The 18,094-nt window shown below is 43.2% G+C and overlaps 1 protein-coding gene across 5 annotated transcripts in view; it reads right to left on the bottom strand.

Annotated features, from left to right (window-relative positions):
• Positions 1-18,094, bottom strand: part of LOC125460086 (mixed lineage kinase domain-like protein) — a 64,598-nt gene that overhangs the window by 29,402 nt on the left and 17,102 nt on the right. For 3 of the 5 annotated variants that reach the window (XR_009446772.1, XM_059651614.1, XM_059651613.1), the window contains exon 2: positions 8,374-8,841. Coding sequence is in view for 4 of the 5 variants with exons in the window: in XM_059651614.1 (XP_059507597.1) it covers positions 8,374-8,841 (468 nt within the window). In the remaining variant the exon portion in view is untranslated. Of the gene's footprint in view, positions 1-8,373; positions 8,842-16,087; positions 16,651-16,782; positions 16,868-18,094 lie in introns of those variants that run through there. The other 2 variants (XM_048547190.2, XM_048547189.2) reach the window with 2 other exon arrangements.

Genomic DNA, 18,094 nt, shown 5'->3' with positions numbered 1-18,094 from the left:
CCCTACACACAGAACCCCCTACACACAGAACCCCCTACACACAGAACCCCTACTCACTGACCGCTACACACTGACCCCCTACTCACTGACCCCCTACACACAGAACCCCTACTCACTGACCCCCTACACACTGACCCCTACACACAGAACCCCCTACACACAGAACCCCCTACACACTGAACCCCTACTCACTGACCCCCTACACACTGAACCCCTACTCACTGACCTCTACACACTGACCCCCTACTCACTGACCCCCTACTCACTGACCCCCTACTCACTGACCCCCTACACACTGACCCCCTACACACTGACCCCTAATCACTGACCGCTACACACTGACCCCCTACACACTGACCCCTACACACTGACCCCTACACACTGACCCCCTACACACTGAACCCCTACTCACTGACCCCTACACACTGACCCCCTACTCACTGACCCCCTACACACTGACCCCCTACACACTGACCCCTAATCACTGACCGCTACACACTGACCCCCTACACACTGACCCCTACACACTGACCCCCTACACACTGACCCCCTACACACAGAACCCCTACTCACTGACCCCCTACACACTGACCCCTACACACAGAACCCCCTACACACAGAACCCCCTACACACAGAACCCCTACTCACTGACCCCCTACACACTGAACCCCTACTCACTGACCCCTACACACTGACCCCCTACTCACTGACCCCCTACTCACTGACCCCCTACACACTGACCCCCTACACACTGACCCCTAATCACTGACCGCTACACACTGACCCCCTACACACTGACCCCTACACACTGACCCCCTACACACTGAACCCCTACTCACTGACCCCTACACACTGACCCCCTACTCACTGACCCCCTACACACTGACCCCCTACACACTGACCCCTAATCACTGACCGCTACACACTGAACCCCTACTCACTGACCCCTACACACTGACTCCTACACACTGACCCCTACACACTGATCCCTACTCACTGACCCCCTACTCACTGACCCCTACACACTGACCCCCTACACACTGACCCCCTACACACTGACCCCCTACTCACTGACCCCTACACACTGACCCCCTACACACTCACCCCCTACACACTGAACCCCTACTCACTGACCCCTACACACTGACCCCCTACACACTGACCCCCTACACACTGAACCCCTACTCAGTGACCCCTACTCACTGACCCCCTACTCACTGACCCCCTACTCACTGACCCCTACACACTGACCCCTACTCACTGACCCCCTACTCACTGACCCCCTACTCACTGACCCCTACTCACTGACCCCTACACACTGACCCCTACACACTGAACCCCTACACACTGAACCCCTACACACTGACCCCTACTCACTGACCCCTACGCACTGACCCCCTACACACTGACCGCTACACACTGACTCCTACACACTGACCCCCTACACACTGACCCCCTACACACTGACCCCCTAATCACTGACCCCCTACACACTGACCGCTACACACTGTCCGCTACACACTGACCCCCTACTCACTGACCACTACACGCTGACCCCCTACACACTGACCGCTACACACTGACCCCTACACACTGACCCCCTACTCACTGACCACTACACACTGACCCCCTACACACTGACCGCTACGCACTGACCCCTACGCACTGACCCCTACTCACTGACCCCTACACACTGTCCGCCTACTCACTGACCCCCTACACACTGACCCCTACACACTGACCCCTACACACTGACCCCATACACACTGACCCCCTACTCACTGACCGTTACACTCTGAACCTTACTCACTGACCCCTACACACTGACCCCCTACACACTGACCGCTACACACTGACCCTTACGCACTGACCGCTACACACTGACCCCCTACTCACTGACCTCCTACACACTGACCGCTACACACTGACCCCCTACATACTGACGCCTACACACTGACCCCTACACTCTGAACCACTACACACTGATCCCTACTCACTGACCCCTACACTCTGAACCACTACACACTGACCGCTACATGGTCATAGCTGGGAGAAAGGCAATTACGATGAGATTAGGCAAGATTTAGGGAGCATAGAATGGGGAACTGCAGGGGGTGGGCCCATTAGAAATGTGGAGCTTATTCAAGGAAAAGCTCCTGTGTGTCCTAGATAAGTATGTACCTGTCAGGCAGGGAGGAAGCTGTAGAGTGCGGGAGCCGTGGTTTACGAAGGAGGTAGAATCTCTGGTCAAGAGGAAGAAGAAGGCTTATGTTAGGATGAGATGTGAAGGCTCAGTTAGGGCACTTGAGGACTACGAGGTAGCCAGGAAAGACCTAAAGAGAGAGCTCAGAAGAACCAGGAGGTGACATGAGAAGTTGTTGGCGGATAGGATCAGGGTAAACCCCAAGCCTTTCTATAGGTATTTAAGGAATAAAAGAATGACGAAAGTCAGATTAGGGCCAATCAAGGATAGTAGTGGTAAGTTCTGTGTGGAGTCAGAGGAGATAGGGGAAGCACTCAATAAATACTTTTCAACAGTATTCACTCTAGAAAACGACTGTTGTCGAGGAGAATACTGAGATACAGGCTACTAGACGAGGTGGGATTGAGGTTCACAAGGAAAAGGTATTAGAAATCCTACAGAGTGTGAAGATAGATAAGTCCCCTGGGCCGGATGGTGTTTTATCCTAGGATCCTCTGGGAAGCCAGGGAGCAAATTGCCGAGTCTTTGGCATTGATCTTTAACTCATCATTGTCTACACGAATAGTGCCAGACGACTGGCGGATAGCAAATGTGGTTCCCCTGTTCAAGAAGGGAAGTAGAGACAACCCTGGTAATTATAGACCAGTGAGCCTTACCTCAGTTGTTGATAAAGTGTTGGAAAAGGTTATAAGGGATAGGATTTATAATCATCTAGAAAAGAATAAATTGCTTATGGATAGTCAGCACGGTTTTGTAAAGGGAAGGCCGTGCCTCACAAACCTTATTGAGTTCTTTGAGAAGGTGACCAAACAGGTAGATGAGAGTAAACTGGTTGATGTGGTGTATATGGATTTCAGCAAGGCATTCGATAAGGTTCCCCACAGTAGGCTATTGTACAAAATGTGGAGGAATGGAATTGTGGGAGAAATCGCAGTTTGGATCGGAAATTGGCCTGCTAAAAGAAGACAGAGGGTGGTAGTTGATGGGAAATGTTCATCCTGGAGACCAGTTACTAGTGGTGTACCGCAAGGGTCGGTGTTGGGTCCACTGCTGTTTGTCATTTTTATAAATGACCTGGATGAGGGCGTAGAAGGATGGTTTAATAAATTTGCAGACGACACTAAGATCGATGGAGTTGTGGATAGTGAGAAAGGATGCTGTAGGTTGCAGAGAGACATAGATAAGCTGCAGAGCTGGGCTAAGAAGTGGCAAATGGAGTTTAATGCAGACAAGTGTGAGGTGATGCACTTTGGTAGGAGTAACCGGAAGGCAAAATACTGGGCTAATGGTAAGATTCTTAGTAGTGTAGATGAGCAGAGATATCTCGGTGTCCATGTACACAGATCCTTGAAAGTTGCCACCCAGGTTGACAGGGCTGTTAAGAAGGCATCCAGTGTTTTAGCTTTTATTAATAGAGGGATCGAGTTCCAGAACCAAGAGGTTATGCTGCAGCTGTACAAAACTCTGGTGCAGCCGCACTTGGAGTATTGCATACAGTTCTGGTCACCGCATTATAAGAATGTTGTGGAAGCTTTGGAAAGGGTGCAGAGGAGATTTACTAGGATGTTGCCTGGTATGGAGAGAAGGTCTTACGAGGAAAGGCTGAGGGACTTGAGGCTGTGTTCATTAGAGAGAAGAAGGTTGAGAGGTGACTTAATTGAGACATATAAAATAATTAGAGGGTTAGATGGGGTGGATAGGGAGAGCCTTTTTCCTAGGATGGTGACGGGAGCACGAGGGGGCATAGCTTTAAATTGAGGGGTGAAAGATATAGGACAGATGTCAGAGGTGGTTTCTTTACTCAGAGAGTAGTAAGGGAATGGAATGCTTTGCCTGCAACGGTAGTAGATTCGCCAACTTTAGGTACATTTAAGTCGTCATTGGATAAGCATATGGACGTACATGGAATAGCGTAGGTTAGATGGGCTTGAGATCGGTATGACAGGTCGGCACAACATCGAGGGCTGAAGGGCTTGTACTGTGCTGCAATGTTCTATGTTCTATGAAACTGCATGTTAATCTCAAAACCTGAACTAGGTCTTCTAAGTCCCTTTGTGCTTCAGATTTCTGAAGCCTTTCCCTGTTTCGAAAATATGCCTCCGCTCTTCTGATCAAAGTGCATTACCTCATATTTTCCCACATTGTATTCCATCTGCCACTTCTTTGCCCACTCTCCTAGCCTGTCCAAGTCCTTCTGCAGCCTCTTTGCTTCCTCAACACTCCCTCCACCTGTGTTTGTGTCATCTGTAAACTTAGCAACAATGCCCTTAATTCCTTCAATTAGATCATTAATGCATAACATGATAGTTGTCATCCCAACAGTGACCCTTGTGGAATTCCACTTGTCACTGGGTACCATCCTGAAAAAGATCCCTTTATCCCCATTCTCTGCCTTATGTCAATCAGCAATCCTCTACCCATGCCAGCAGCTTACTCCTAACACCATGGGTTATCTTTTCTTAATTAGCAGGCACCTTATTAAACGCCTTCTGGGAATCCAAATAAATCATGCCCATTGGCCCTCCATTGTCTAGCTTACTCTTTAACACCTCAAAGAATTCTAAAGATTTGTCAGGCATGACCTCCCTTTGACAAAGTCATGCTGACAGAGCCCTACTTTACCATGCACTTCCAATAGCTCTGCAATCTCATCCTTAATAATGGACTCTAAAATCCTACCAACAACAAATATCAGACTAACCCGCCCATAATTTCTTGCCTTCTGCTTCCCTGTCTTCTTAAACAAGGTGTTATATTAGCATGCCTTACGCACATATCTTTTTTGTCTCTTTAAGCCCCAGCAACCTAATGTTTCATCCAAGCTAACAGTGACCCTCCAATTTCATGAGCAGAAAATTCGTTGATCAGCCTTTTATATTGTACTTTCTTTAGTGCTCATTTAAAATCGTAGAGACAATATTCACTGCATTTACATAATTTGAAATTTCTGCTGCCTTATCAAAAAAAAATTGCTTTTTACAAAGTTATGCTGATACTCCTGAATTTGGTCAAATTAAGCACCTTCCAGTGTTGACACACTGATGGATCTGTATTGAGAAAGACCTTGTAAAAGGCTAAAATTAAAATAGTTGTTCTAGATTTAGGACAACAAATGGGTGATGTATTTGTTAGAACAGCTTCTCCCAATGTTGGAAAAGTAATTTTGAAAATCCTTTTTGTTCCTTTAGTCATACATCCTTGAGTGTAGAGCAATCCACATAAAATAAATGTTTCTGCAGAGCAACAGTGTTCAAAAAGTGTTTTTGAGACCACCCAAACAGGAGGAGGGGCAAAAGGCAAAAATTACAGAAACTAAACACTTGTTATCTGAATGATGCTTCCAGGGTATGATATTTTTCAGTTCAATCAATTTTCCTGAAAATTAAATGTGATCAACTAAATGCAGGTTTCTCAATGTTTTGTTAGTATCAAAAGAAAAACTTTCAAGAACCTACATGATACATAAGGATGATATCTTATGGCTTGGGAAGACACAGTTTAAGAAATGTGTATTGATAAGATCAAAGTAAAATTTATTTTTGGGTGTCAGATCTATTAATTTTCAATTATCTTTGTTTGTGTATTAAGGTGAGTGAGCCCGAAATAAAGTTTAAAGTAACAATCCTGTCTATTCCAGTTCACCATATTTGCATCTTCACAGGATTATGATGCCACATCTAAAGAATGGATAGCAGTTCCAAAGTTAGCTACAGAGATTGTAGATGCACTGGTTATAATTTTCCAAATACTTTTGGATTCTGGGGAAATACTTGCCAATGTGACACCCTTATTCAAAAGGGAAGGAAGCAAAAAGCAGGTACAATTGGCCAATTAGCACAACATTTACAGTTGAGAAAGTTCTGAATCAATTATTAAGCAAGTATTAGTAGACCATTTAGAAAATTATAATCTAACCAAGCAATGCCAACGTGGCTTTGCAAAATGGAAATCATGTCTGGCAACGTATTAGAGTTTTTTTGAGGAAGTCTCAACCGGAATGGATAGAAGGGAATCAATAAATGTGTCGAATTTGGACTTCCAGAAAGCTTTCTGCAAGGTATCTCACAAAATATTAGAACCCCATAGCGCTGGAGGTAGTCTATTGATGTGGATAGAGAAGTGGCTAATGGGCAGGACACAGCAAGTGGGGATGAGGTTAGTGACCTGTGACCAGTGGGTACCACAGGGATCAGGGCTGGAACCATTACTGTTTACGATATATATCAATGGCAGAAGAATTAAGCAAATGTTCTGTGGCCATATTTACAGACAACACAAAAAGAGCTGGAAAGGCAGATTGTCAGAGGGATATGAATAGTTTATAATGACATACTGAGTTAAGTAAGTGGGCCAAAAGTTGGCAAATGGAGTATAAAGGGGAAAATGTGAAGATGTTCATGTTGGAAGAGAACAAAAGAACAGAGTATTATTTGAATGGAGTCAAACTACAGAAAGCTGCAACACAAAGGAGTCTGAGGGTACGAGTGCAAAAAAAAATCACAGAAAGCTAGCACAGGGTTGCAGCAGGTAATCAGAAAGTCTAATGGAATGATGGTCCTTATTTGATTAGATTCCCTACAGCGTGGGAACAGGCCCTTCAGCCCAACAAGTCTACGCCGCCCCTTGGAGCATCCCACCCAGACCCATCGCCCTATAACCCACACACCCCTGAACACTACGGGCAGTTTAGCATGGCCAATCCACCTAGCCTGCACATCTTTGGACTGTGAGAGGAAACCGGAGCACCCAGAGCAAACCCACACAAGTCACGGAGAGAATGTGAAAACTCCACACAGACAGTTGCCCGAGGCTGGAATCGAACCTGGTTCCCTGGCGCTGTGAGGCTGCAGTGCTAACCACTGAGCCAGGGGGTTGATGTATGAGTAGGGAACTCTTATTGCAACTGCACAAAATATTGATGATACCACATCTGGAGCACTGTGAGTAGTTTTGGTCCCCTTATTTAAGAAAATATATTATTTCATTGGAGGCAGTTCAGAGAAAGTTCAGTAGGAAGATCCCCAGTATAGAGCGATTGTCTTATGAGCAAAGATTAAACATATTAAGACTCTTTATTCATTGGAGTTTAGAAAAATAGGAGTTTGAGATATATAAGGTTCTTAAGGGGCTTGACAGTGTAAATACTCAGAGGATGTTTCCCCTCATGGGAGAATCTACCACCAGAGACCATAGTCTCAGAATTAAAAGGATTGCCAATTTAAGATATGGTGAGGAGGAATTTCTTCTCTCAGAGCGTTGAGAGTCTTTGAAATTCCTTACCACAGAGACCTGTGGGAGCAGAGTCCTTGTGTGTATTTAAAGCTGAAATAGATAGATTCTTGATCAGTGGGGGAATCAAGGGTTATGGCAAAAAGGCAGCAAAGTGGACATAAGGGGTATCAAATCAGCCACGATTATATTGAATGGTAGCACAGGCTCTATTGGCTGAATGGATGACTCCTGTTCCTCTTACCTGTGGTTTTATGGTCAAAAAACTTTATTATTCAGTGTAACTGCTTCACACACTGACTAACCAGCTAGAAGTTTTGATGGATTGGAGCTCATCACTGGGATGAAACATCCTAAAATACATTTTTAAGGATGAATAAAATATTAAATAAAGGAGAAATGTCTTCTTAATTTTTCATTCTAATTTGATCCAATGAACATGAAACTCGTGACTGTCAGCAAAATTTACATTTAATCTTTGTAGTACTTGGTCCAGTGCAGCTAGCTTCATAATTTTTCTGACATTGGGAAATGTTGATCTTCAGTTTAGGAATCTAAGAAAATAAAGTTAGGTTTTTGTAAAAATCTACTTTGGCTAATGCAAGACTGGCTTTTGTAAACGTAATGGAAATGGGATTCTCTATGCCAATTATATTAAATGACGTGTTTAATTTTGAATGAGATATGATGCTGGGAAATTAATCAGAAAAGCACACGCTGAATAAGTTAGGATAGAGGGTTTCCTTCATGTTTGTAGATACAGAGGTGAGACGTCATTGCTTCTCACGCCAATAAATACAAAATCTTTTCCTTTGCTGTGCATCTAGGGACACAGTCTGAATGTTACTCACAGCATGTTACTCTTTCTCCAATGCCTCCTGACAATCATGCTGTGAAATCAAAACCAAAATAAGCAAATTAAAAGTGACCATCCACATACCTTCTTGCACCTTCTTTGCAATCTTCTCCAGATATTGTTCATCATCCTTTGCGTCTTGTTCATCTTCTTCTCCCCTTTGTTTGTCTTTAAACGTATTCACCAGCAACTTGGTTTGTTCACTTATCAAATCCACGTCGAAGGCAATGGCAGCATCATTTAGTCGCTGATTGAGATGCTTGAACTCTTCTTTGATCTCATAAGCCTGGAAGAGCTTAGAAAATCTATGTTTGTTGGTGAAAGATTCTATAAAATCCCTTGCTCTCTCCAAAATCCCCACCATCTCCTTCAGAGACTTTGGCTTAATCAGGTCTGCATGAGTCTGCAGGATACTGGACATAATTTCCATGAGGCATTCGATTCGGGCTTTCAGGCGCTGGCATCGTTTGTTATTCATTTTAACCTCACCACAGAGTGAATAAATAGTTTTAGCCAGTTTAAAAACTGTTTCAACGTGATCCATTCTGAAATCTGCAATTACAGAAGATTATCAATGCTATCTTACCTCTTAAAATGAGCTGTCTGTAAAATGTATGCCATCCTGAATTATAAATGACAGGCTAGATGTGATGGTGGTCCTTCACTGAACCATGCCACTGCAGTCTTGACAACAGCGTTGAGAGCACAGTTTAACACAATACCGCTCAATGGAATTAGCCCATTCCTTAGGTTACACATCTAAGTAAAATTGGGTTTGGGGAGTTGTCAGTGAGGGATGAATATATCCCAAGTATAAGACTATTCATACTTTTAACATGCACACTAATGGAACAGAAACATACTGCTCACAGACTTTTCATTCAACACTACCTTTCATGATTGTAGAATTATAAAATCTGATAGCTCAGAAGGAGGCCATCATATTTCATGTCAGCAGGAAATCTGTAAAAGCGTAAGTCAACATGTATAACTGCTGTTTGAAATATGATCACGCATGAGGCAATTTCCTCAGTGGTATATCCATTAATTACACAATATTGTGTAGTATTAAACCAGAAAGCAAGGAGTGTAATCATCCCTAATGGATGCTGACTGTCAGACTCTTGAAGGTTGTCTTTGGACTCTGGAAGAGTCTGGGACTAAAAATTTGGGTAGTGAACTGACAATGACTGCCTTTTCCCTCTAACGACAGAGGGTGGATATGAACATACATATGTACATATGAACATATTAAATAAGAACAGAAATGGACCATTCTGGCCCTCAGGCCTATTTCATAAGTTGACAGCTGATCTTTTGTTGCTTCAAACTCCACATTCCCATTACTGCTCAAAACCCTTGATTCTCCTGCCTGATAGATAACAAGAATCTATCTACCTCTGCTTTGAAATTATTCAATGACTCAGCCTCCATTTACACTCTCAGATACAGAGTTCCAAAGTGGCACAAACCTCTGAAAGAAAGGGTCCTGAAAGAGTGACCCCTAATTTTAAAATAGTGCACCCTAGTTCTGGACTGACCCACAAGAAAAACATCCTTTCTGCATTCACCTTGACAAGTCCTGCCATCCCAAGAATCAGTCTGGCAAACTCTTACTGCACTCCCTCTATCACAAGAACATGTTTCCTCAGACAAGGAGACCAAAACTGCACTCAATATTCCAGGTATGGTCTCAACAAGGCCCCATATAATTGCAGCATGATATCCTTGTTTCTGGACTTGGATTCTCTCACTATGAAGACAAACATACCTTGTGCTTTCTTTACTGCCAATTGCACCTGAATGCTTACTTTAAGTGACTGGTATTCCAGTCTCAATGTACATTTCTCTTGCTCAATTTATAGCCATTTAAATAATAATCTTCCTTCTTGTTTTTGCTACCACAGTGGATAATCTCACATTAATCCACATAACACAGTATCTGCATGCATTTGCCCACTCATGTAGCTCATCCAAATCACAGTGAAGCATGGAACAAAAACACAGTTGCTGGAAAAACTCAGCAGATCTGGCAGCATCTGTGAAGGAAAAAAATAGACTTAACGTTTCGGGTCCGGTGACCCTTCCTCAGAGCTCCTGGTGTCTGAGGAAGGGTCACCGGACCCGAAACATGAACACTGTTTTCTCCTTCACAGATGCTGCCAGACCTGCTTGGCTTTTCCAGCAACTTTGTTTTTGTTCCTGATTTACAGCATCTGCCATTCTTTTGGTTTTTATCAACATATTTCTTCTCTTTTTGCCTTTAGGTGAGGACATTCTTGGTTTAAGTGCCATTTCAGGAGCTCAAACCTATAGGGCTGAATCTTACATTTTTCTGGTTGAGTGTCAGTTTTATTGCATTTAATAAAGTGTTTTCCACTGCAAGGCTGAGCCACCAAACTTGCCTTATAATTACCTATATCCCACTGGCATCCCTCTCACCCAACTGTACCCCATTCATCCGTGCTCCATACTTGAACAACTTCTCAGTGCTGAGATATCCCAGAATGGATCAGCACCTGGGTGCTGGCAGCATTATAACAGCTTGTTGTGCACCCGAACAAGCACAGTTAATGTGGAGCTGACCCATATGTTTCCAAATGTTTGCCCTGGACATGGCAGCGAAGGAAATTGGTTGCCTTCCCATTTGCAGCAGGCACCTGGAGGTCCTGGTGGATGGGGTAGTAAGTAGCTCGGCATGCACCATCGCCAGGACTGGCAGTGGAGGCCATGCGCCAGACTATACCAGCCTGGTCCCAAATTTCTGAGGGGATGGTGCAAAAAGGAAAGACAGCGATGCTGTAAGCATCTGGGTTGACTAAAGTGGATTATCACTCAGAGAGCGTGAATTGCCCTATGACGCAGGCTGGTCCAGTCCACAAGCTGGGTGCATGTTTCTGAGCACAAAATATCTTTGCTGCAGTGTTGCAATAATAATTGTCATTGCACCCCGAGGTGCAGCATTCAATGCAGTTAACATCATATAAATGCATTGGAGATGGAGGGTCTTACAGGCTGGCACATGACATATGGTAATATCTGTGGATGTGGCGTGCGTGTGACCAATGTACATGGAGTGCCCTCCGAAATGTTTGTACCTGATGACCAACATGGAGGTCCCTTGGAGAAAGTGATGAGATAAAGTCACCAGGTACTTACTTCGACTTTCATCTCAACAGCTTTTGGAGGCCTTTTTTGTGCATGATGGTTATCAGGTTATGAAGCTACATGTTCATGAGGTGATATGTGCAGTTATTAAGCTAACAAGCAACAACATCTGGAATGTAGTTTAAAAACGCAGCAAATTCACTCCTGAGGCAACGCTGAACTTCTCATGCAATTCGGCCATTTTTTCATCATAGCTCATGTTGTTTAAGTTCCTACAACATTCCACCCAATATCTACGCTGATACTGTCATCTTGTTTGCGCTACCTTTGCATTGTATGAAATGTTAAGTCGAGGTCATATCTTTCCATATCATTTATTCATATCAATCGTGAATTTCCCAAGGGCACCATTCCAAGAAAACAGTGATGCTCTTATCATACCATTCCTCTGAGAACTAAAAAACTCAAAAAACAGACTCCTTGTTCATTCATTTCTTTGCTGTTTGTGGGATATTGCAGCGTACAACTGACATATTGCCTGTTCAAAACATTTCAAAATAATTCAGTCAATGAAATAATTTTGAAAGATGCAGTATTATCCCAATATAAGTCTTTTTTATTTTTCATACACTATGTTAAGAAGATCAAATTCTGATTACATGGAAGATAAGAGTCCCACCTTAGATTTTTTTCCCCCTTTATTCTTGCAAGGGGTAAGGGAAGACCAGCATTTGTTTCCCTATCATCCCTAACACAATGAGTCAGACAGCAGTAAAGGCCACAAGTGGAGAAATTACAAGATAAGGATTGGCTAGGAATGTGGTGAGACTGCGTAACTGAGGATCAGCAATAAGAGGGTGGGATAGGTCTGCTGATAGGCCACTGCTGATCAGGTCATACAGCAACACATCAGGTCAGTTCAAAACTATTTCAAAACAACTTGCAATTGTAAAAGAGAATACAGGCTCCACTTACTGATCGATGTTAAAGCAAAATAACGTTAATCAGGGCAACGGCAAATGGGGATTTACCACAGTGTGCTGTCGTCAGAACTGTCTACAAAACTGGCCATATCCTCGATCAAAATTAGCCACTGTTGTGAGTTCAAACTAATTCCATCCATTTGCAGGAGTTTGAAGTAACTCTTAAATTAAGCTTCTGGTCCAAAAACATTCACAGGCATGTTTTCAAAGTTTTGAACTTTTTTCAAATTAAAGAATTAGCCTGCTACATAACAATCTGACTAATAAGGGGTTTTATTTAGCTTTTTGAAAAATAGTTATTTTGAAATTGTGCTATTCGCAGGCAGTGGACTACACACAATGCAGGATTTTTGGTTTTGGACAGGGACCATAAAGGAGCCTTTATAGCTCTTTAAACAATCCACTGAATTAACTTTGCAAAGGCTGGTGTCCTGTCACCAGCCACCTTTTACTTCCAAGTTGCACAGTCTTTGACAAGAGTTCTGTCTCTTAAAGAGTCAGACACCACAGTGTTTGCATCAAGGATACTCACCCTTTCATCTCTGCCAGGGCTCCCTGATTGGACTAGATTAACAGCCCCAATCAGGGCATTCATATTCCATTAGGGCCACCTAGCTGACCTTGTTCCAATCACAACACTCACCATTTGCAGATATTCTGCCTCAAAGGAATAAAACAAAAAACTTCAAATGCTGGAAATCTGAAACAAAAACAAGAAGTGCTGGAGAAATTCTCTGTGGAAAGACACATAAAGTTCATAGGCTTGCCAGAGTGGCTGAGTTTCTCCAGCACTTTCTCTTTTTGTCTCAGCGAAAATGACCAAAGCACATAATGCTGCCAGCAAACTTGCACAGTGGCTAGCAGTTGTGAACTTTTTCATCAACTCACTGCAGGGTGAAAATCATGCTACTGATAATAATTGCTTATTTTTTTGTGATAAATCCATTTATAGCCTGACTATTAAAATGCATGAGGTTATCATCCATTCTGAAAAGATATCTGACTATGCTGGTCTTTGTAAGAGTTTGCAATCAGTGCAACCGAAATAAGCTTCGAGTGGAAACTTCTGTGCAAAATTCATTCAGCAAAAATAAGCTCAGAGCATAATTTAAAATCCTGTCCTGAAAACTTCCCAAACATTTACTATATTTAACACTTGAGTTGCTCTGCTTCTACAGTTTGTGAAAATTTTATATCTTCCATTTCAATCACATTGTTCTGTTGTAATTAACCATATTTCCACCATTTAAAAATCCCATCACTATACATCTATCGTCAGAAGTTTTGTTGACAAGTTCCAACAGAATCTTGCATCCTTAATTCTAACCATAGTATTTTCACTGCTTGATCGTCTCAATTGAAATTCTCTCTCTTACCCTAATTGAACCTTTTATCACTATTGTTGTTCTGTTCCCAATTTCCTGACCTTTTTGAAGATTCTATTACTTAGAATAGCTAGCAATAGCTGTTTACAAATTCAAATGGAGCTTGAATAATGTCTCTGTTATACAGTCCTGGCTACATCTGGGCCATTGTAGCCAAGCGTATAATCGGTACATTATTTAAGCTGCATTTGAGCTTCTGAATAAATATGAAATTTTACAGAATGGAGAAAAGTAATTTTGTCATGGTTTGAGCCACTCATTAATAATTTCAAATTTCCACTGAGGCAATCAGAGATGTGTTTGGAGAAATTATTTCGGCAGAAAGTTGTTGGGCCTCAACTGGTCTGTGTAGTTAATCTAAGACCATTGCTTCTATGCAGCTGTCAAGCAAGTACAATAATTAATTTTTGTTTGTTCACATGAAAAGCCAGCACAGACGCGATGAGCCAACTGGCCTTTATCTGTGCGATTGCACTTCAATTCAAACAAAATTTCATTACATAATTTGGGGTGAATGTGAATATCTCAACACAATTTGCTCCTTGCACTAACTGGAACTGGGAAACCCATTCCTCACAATTTCTCACAATATTGAAGGCAGGAGAGATATTCCCACAAAAATTATTCTACTCAAGCTGCCTGAATTATATATAGCTGCCTTAGGGAGTGGAAAGAGGTTGTCCAGTGGATTACACACTGCTCGACATGTGCATTCAAATCCACCCCAAATTATGTAATGAAACTTTGTTTGAATTGAGGTTTAGTAGCACAAGTAAAGGCCAATTCGCTCATCATGTCCACCCTGGCTTTTCACGGCAGTAATCCATAACTAATTATTTTTTTGACAGCCCCAAAGAAGCAATGGTCTCTGGTCTCAGGTAACAACTAATGCCAAAATAACTTATCCCAGCTCATCTCTGACTTCCTCAATGGAAATCTGAAATTATTAATCAGTGACTCAACAAAATGATAAAATTCGTATGTCAGGCTTCAGCAGATTCCTGCACACTACCTAAAAACATTAATCTGGATTTTGACTGTCAATTCTGTTTCTAGAACTCTCATTTTAAACCACTCATAGCCATACCCGGCTATAATCAAACAGCCCAACTACAGCCACTGGATCGAATCATCGCCGAAAGAGAACCAAAGTACTTGGTGAACGATACAGAGGAACATGGACCCTTTAATTTTAGGGCAGCTCCTTTTAGACAAAAAGCTCGGACATCCAGGTCATTACGCGTGCAGGTTCACTTTCAAAGAATGTCATCACACCTTCAGAAGTGTAAGCAATTTTAGGCATTTAGTCTTGGGCCATGTTTGACTCTTCAGGATCCCCCAGCCCCCCACCCCCGGCTCCCCCTGCAACTAACTGAACTGATTAGGCCACAATACAGTAACTGGACTTTTAAACAACAGGCAAGGAGCAAATCCTTCAGAACAAGTTCGTCACACATCAATATACTCAGGAATTTTAGAGAATGACTGAAGAAGTCGCCCTTAGTGGTATTGCAGCTGTTATTTTTGGTTTCCATTTCGAAACAAAAGCTGACCAGTCCAAATTCTTCTGATATATCAACCGCCCCCACCTTCGCTTTTCTAGTCCATAACCATGGGGTTTTCATGACCTCCTGCCCCCAGCTGCCTCGCCATTGGAAAAGCCTTTCCTTTCTCAGCAATCGTTTCAAGCCTCCGAAACTTTTCTACATTATCCCCATCTTCCATGCTTTTCTGTGTAATAAGGAAGTGTTCAACGAAAATGAAACAATGACAGGCTCATTCTGAGCACATTTGAGTGGGGTTTGTTTTTCCCATTCCCGAGCAGCTCGCAGAAATGTTGAGGGGATTGTCATTCAAATCCTGGAGGTTTTTCGTGTAATCCCCGGGCGTGGTGTTTCCAACCCGGTTCCAGGTCATTGAGACACGGTGAGAACGGTCGATGCTGGAGTCAGAGATAACACGGTGTGGAGCTGGAGGAACACAGCAGGCCAGGCAGCATCACGGGAGGAGGAAAGTTGACGTTTCAAGCCAGCTTTCCTGCTCCTCTGATGCCACTTGGCACGCTTTGCGCCTCCAGCTGCACACTGTGTTATTCCCAGACATTGACCTGATTTGAGAGAGAGATCAGGCGAGTCCCAGCCCCACTGCTGGGCCACTCGACACCATTCCCCTTCCCATCCCATAAACGAAGTTTGAAAATGTTTGCAGTTGTAGCCAAGCAGGAGACAAAAGATCAGGATCGTGTCCCAGCCTGGGCTGATCTTTGTACAACTAGGGGAAGCCACCGGGGAGCAGGATTCCGGTCAAGATGCGGCTAGTTACCTGTTGGGAGGCTGGTCCGTCTCCTGCCTGGGCTGTTCGTTGCGATTCACTCCGTTCGCCTTGTACAATTTGGCGAACTTGTCTATTAATTCTGTTCCAGCCTCCAAGCGCTCTGCGGTGCCCTGCTTTCCGGTACTCCTTTCTCTGAGCGACAGTCAGTCACTCTGCGAAACTTTGGCTCTTCGCACAGACGGCTTTGTTTCTCAAGAGAACTTTTCCTTCCTCGTCGAGCCACTCCCCCAATTTCTTCCGATTTGACCGGTGAATGAAAGCCACCGGCCCCGCGGGTCGCAGCTGGCAATGGAGCCGGAAGTGTTTCATACTTGGCCGTTGACTGGCTTCGGGAATTTGAGGCGCAAAGTGAAAAGGAAAAAGCTTGCACACACTTAATCTCACAGAGAACTAAATAAAGACGGTACGCACAGTCAGACAACACAACGAATCGTACAGGCGAACTACATCCAAACTGAAAGATCGGTATAGATTCACATACGGTACAGACAAGCATCGAAACTCAAAAGACACAGGCAACGAGAAATGCCGAAACTGCTCTGACAGCACTGCACCACAGGATGAAAACTAAGTTAACTTCTTCATCCAAGCTGAAACCACGTTCTGCTTCAATTTCAGATTCCAGCTGCTGCAGCATTTTGCTTTTGTATTTGCATTTAACCATTTACAACTTATATTTTTACCTTGGACGAAGGCACCGAATTTATTGATCGAAGGTAGACAGGAAAGCAACTTATGAGGATGGTAGAGTCTGGCAAAGGGACATGGATGACTTAAATGGGGCGGGGGGGGGGCAACTGTTTTGCTTGCAGAGAAAATTGTAGAAAAACAGGTTTTTTCCAAGTTGGCAAGAACAAATAGAAAACAGAATACTATTTAAGTAGAACGAGACAATGGAATATATAAAGATATGAGTACATTTGATTTGATTTGATTTACTGTTGACACATTTACCTACGTACAGTGAAAAGTGTTGTTTTGCATGCAACACAGGCAGATCAAACATACAAAGTGCTTTAGGGTAATAGAACAGAGTGAGGAATACGATGTAAGGGCTGCACAGAATGTAAACAAACAGCAAGGTCAACATTAAATTTAAAATTTGAGAGGTCCATGCAGAAGTCTGATAAAGAAAAGGTGGGTAAGAAGGGAGAAGTTACGGTGATCATGGTGGACTTGGAAAATCAGATTGGTAGCGGATTGCAAGAAAAGCAATTTGTGGAATGTCAATGCGATGGCCTTGTGGAGTAGCTTGTGGTGGAGCCCACTGGAGAACAGGCAGTACTGGATTTAGTGCTGTGCACTGAGGCAGGCTTGATAAGGAAGCTTAGGGTGAAGGAATTCTGAGGAGGCAGTGATCATAATATGATTGAATTTACTTTGCAATTTGAGAGGGACAAGATAGAATTAGACGCAATGGTTTTACAGCTGAATAAAGGCAACTACAGAGGCATGAGAGAGGAGCTGGGCAGAATTGACTGGGAGAGAAGCCTGATAGGAAAGACAGTAGAATAGCGATGGCAGGCGTTTCTGGAAGTAATTCGGCAGACACAGCAAAAATTCATCCCGAGGAAAAAGCAGCATGGCACAGGGATGATGAAGCAACCATGGCTGGCTAGGGAATTCAGGGATAGCGTAAAAGCAAAAGAGAAGGCATACAATGTGGTGAACGGCAGTGGGAAACCAGAGGATTGGGAAGCTTACAAAGATCAACAGAGGGCAACAAAAACCAAATAAGGAAGGAGAAAATTAAATATGAGGATAAGCTTTCCAATAATATAAAGGAGAATTGTAAGAGTTTCTTTAGATATATAAACAGCAAAAGAGAGGCAAAAGTGGACATTGGATGCTGGAGAGATAGTAGCTGGGAACAAGGAAATAGCTGAGGAACTGAATAATTACTTTGCATCAGTCTTGAAGACACAAGTAACATCCCAAAAATTTGAGAGAACCAGGAGACAGAGCTGAGTATGGTTGCAATCATCACGTGAAGGT

This window comes from Stegostoma tigrinum, chromosome 16 (genome assembly GCF_030684315.1).
Source record: "Stegostoma tigrinum isolate sSteTig4 chromosome 16, sSteTig4.hap1, whole genome shotgun sequence".
Taxonomy (NCBI): Eukaryota; Metazoa; Chordata; class Chondrichthyes; order Orectolobiformes; family Stegostomatidae; genus Stegostoma; species Stegostoma tigrinum.
This window is presented reverse-complemented; position numbering and strand designations above follow the sequence as displayed.